The 3,751-nt window shown below is 26.6% G+C and overlaps 1 protein-coding gene across 7 annotated transcripts in view; it reads right to left on the bottom strand.

Annotated features, from left to right (window-relative positions):
* Window positions 1-3,751, bottom strand: part of LOC102680818 (la-related protein Larp4B) — an 11,723-nt gene that overhangs the window by 4,100 nt on the left and 3,872 nt on the right. For all 7 annotated transcript variants that reach the window (XR_422638.2, XM_006622206.2, XM_031513574.1 and 4 more), the window contains 3 exons: window positions 3,256-3,480; window positions 2,806-2,948; window positions 1,769-2,614 (listed from right to left, as the gene is read on the bottom strand). Coding sequence is in view for 6 of the 7 variants with exons in the window: in XM_006622206.2 (XP_006622269.1) it covers window positions 1,769-2,614; window positions 2,806-2,948; window positions 3,256-3,480 (1,214 nt within the window). In the remaining variant the exon portion in view is untranslated. The remainder of the gene's footprint in view (window positions 1-1,768; window positions 2,615-2,805; window positions 2,949-3,255; window positions 3,481-3,751) is intronic.

Raw genomic sequence — 3,751 nt, 5'->3', positions numbered from 1 at the left:
ATGGTGATGGTGATGGTGATGGTGATGGTGATGGTGATGGTGATGGTGATGGTGATGGTGATGATAATGATAATAACAATAACAACAACAACAATAATAATAATAATAATAATAATAATAATAATAATAATAATAATAATAATAATAATAATAATAATAATAATAATGATAATAATAATAATAAAATAATGATACTATTAATAATAAAATAATAACAAATTCATATATTGAACCCTGAATAATATAATAGTTCATATATATTGTTCATTTGCCGCAATAATACAGGCAAGAAATATAAATTGTGCTACCACAGAGTACTGCATACATTCTTGCATACATACGCATTGCAATATTTTATTATATTTGATATACTATAGAAAAATGTTAAAACTTCTGACTACTATTAAATGAATACCTCGATTTTGAGCATTTTATGCTTTAAAATTAAACTTTACTTTTCATCGAGTGGAGCACCAGCTCTCATTTTAAAAATCTGTTCTTTAATATAAGAACTAAACTAACGAGGCATTCCAATATTAAAAACTTATCACTCGATGAGAAAAAAGATATAGCAATGAATAGAAATAAATGGCAAATTGAAACAACTGAGCACATCTACAAAATTAACCACCATAGAGAGTAAAATAATAATAAATTTAAAAAAGATACACCTACTTTTACTGCTCTATGTATGAGTATAACATAATTAAGAAAGGGAAAGTTTAAATTATAGCACAATAAACAAATTTTATATAATTTTAAAAATATTATATAAACATATACATGTTTATTATATAATATTTAAGATAGATATATTTTGAGAAAATTAAAAAAAATAATTTGTAATTATTTAAATAATTGTTTTAAAATGTTTTATATGTCAATAAAAATAAAATATAATAATTGCAAAATATGTTTGGTATCTTTTATTAATTATTGACAAATAAAAAAATCATACATGGACTATTTATTATTAATATAATATAAAATTATTATTTTCCAAAAATAAAATATATATTTTAATATCCTCTATTCTTACTTATTTTATCAGAGTAATTAATTTATTACTTTTATCCATTCTATTTATGAATTAGTAAATAAGCATAAACTTTAACATTGTTATATATAACAGAACATAATATGTTGAAACTAACAAACTACCATATAGCTACTTTCCCTTTCCTTCTTATATAGGTGATATGAAAATATAGGTGGACTATATAACTTTCACTAATACACATCCACCATAGAGCATAGCACGTATATAATGCAGCCAACACTATCAAACATAGCTTAGCAATTTTTCAGGCCTTATATGAGCCCTATATATAACTCATTCTGATGTATGTGTATGTGCGCGCGTGTTTATATGTATTGTATATATTTCTTGCGTATATCTATACATATATACATAATATATGCAATATATCGTTAAAAGCAATTAGAGAACTTTAATAATAATTTATAATAAGCAATACTTTAGAAACATAATTAAACATCTATTTGCTTTTACAATAAAAATAAAATATATATATATTCTATTACACACATGCACATACACAAATCATGTATGTACATATACAGACATACACACGTATATGTATTTATACATGTATTATACATATGCAAATACATAAACGTATGTATATATGCACATAAAATGTACTTATATATGTATAATTACGTATGTATTTATATACGTATGTATGTGTGTTTATATCTGTACGTTGTACGTATGTATGTATGTATAAGAAGAAAGCACACTCACTTATCAGGAGATGACGGGGGAGTGAGAGTGATGGTGCTGAGAGCGATGTCTGTGGAGTCATTGTTGCTAGCAGAAGCATTAGAGCTGACATTTGTAGATGCAACAGGAGTAGTTGATGTACTGCCAGAACCAGTTGGAGCTTCTAGCGAACCAGCATGACCACCAGCACTTGACCCTGGACTTGCAGACCTACTGCTGTTACTTGTCGCTTGTTGATGGTATTGTTGTGAAGTTCCTGTAGGTTCTTTTTCTTTGATGCTTTTCAATTTTGCAGTACCTTTAACTACATCTGAAAGCCTATTCTGCGATTGCGTACAATCTGTACCAACAGTTTCTACTGAAGCATTATGGGATTTTGCAAGATCAGCATCTAGGCCAGGAAGAGGAGGGAAAGCAGAAGCTTCCAAATCGAATTGTACCCCTCGATTACATTGAGTGTTATTATTACTGGCCGGGGTAGATTCTCTGATTGAAGGTAAGGGGCTACTATTAGCCTTTGATAATGACTCTTGGTCTTTGGTCCTACGATGCATACGATGACGCGGAAATTGTACTCCAGAGTCTAAAGTTTGAGTGTCATTTTCTTGGGATCCTTTTGTGTGACTGCTATTATAGTGAGTCTCTCCAGTTGCTACAATTGTATGTGAGGAATGGAACTTTGTGCCAGTTTGGTAGGAAGAAGAAGTTGGTTTCACCGTAGGCAAGCTTGAAGTAAATGTCGGAACTGTTGCTCCTAAAGATATTGGTGCCCCACTTATAGGTGGATGTGAAGTGCGTCCCATTGGCACCATGTTACCTCCACTATCCATCAAGCCTGGTCTTTCAGATCCATTTCTTTGCTTATTTCTGTGTCACATGTATATGTATATAAAATAAATTTTGAAAAAATAACGATATAAAATATATTAAAATACTAAATATTATTTACATTATTTACAAATTATTTTGCTAATATTTTTTTTCATGAAAAAATGCAATTTTTATAATAAAAAATTAATATATATTTCTGTGTTATTATAAATTAATCATATTAATACCTGTGACGAGGATTATATCTTGCATTCTGTGGTTTAAATGTATTATGTGGTGTAATACCATTCATGAAAACACCTGACATATCAAAATAAGCAGGACTTGCAGGTCCCCAAGGCATCATTCCAGGAGGATAAAATGGTTGATGCTATAAAAAATATATGAAATTGTTTAAGTTTTAAATATTTAAAAAATTTTAATATAATTTGAAATATTTGAATCCAAAAATATTTTAATAATTAATAGTATATTTTATAATTAATAGTAATTTTATGAAATCTAAAAAAAAAATATTTAAATATTAACTATAAATATTAAAATTTAAATAATATTCACAAAATGTGAATTTTTCTATTTTCATTTCTTCATAAATTGTCATATTTTTAAAAATAACAAATTTAATTATACTATACATTTTTTTCTTATAAAATTATAGAATACATATTTTTACTTACATATACATGAACCTGATTGGCATATGCTGGCATAGTAGTTTGTGGCATAGTAGTGCCATTTGTATAAAGAAAACGTTGCTGACCAGCTGTATAACTATTTGGATCATAAACAGGTGGTGGCGGTGGTGTTCTATAACCATTTTTAATTCCACCCACATTAGCAACTGCCGGGATTGGTAGCCTATTCATTGGTTTAGCTTTGATTCTAGCCATTATTGGTTTTCCCTAAATTATATATAATATGTATTAACATTAATTCATAAAAGATAATATAATTCATAAAATCATAAAACAAAAAAAATTTATAATATATTTTGTTTATTATTTATATTTATATTTATATTTATATAATATACAAATAAATTACATCATATAAAAAATTATTCTAATTTAATATGAAATTAATTTAATTTATATTATTAATTCATTTAATTAATCATTAAATATATACTTATATACACATAAATATCTCTTAATATCATTAAAAACTATTATT

The sequence above is a fragment of the Apis dorsata genome, unplaced genomic scaffold (genome assembly GCF_000469605.1).
Source record: "Apis dorsata unplaced genomic scaffold, Apis dorsata 1.3 scaffold_676, whole genome shotgun sequence".
Classification (NCBI taxonomy): Eukaryota; Metazoa; Arthropoda; class Insecta; order Hymenoptera; family Apidae; genus Apis; species Apis dorsata.
This window is presented reverse-complemented; position numbering and strand designations above follow the sequence as displayed.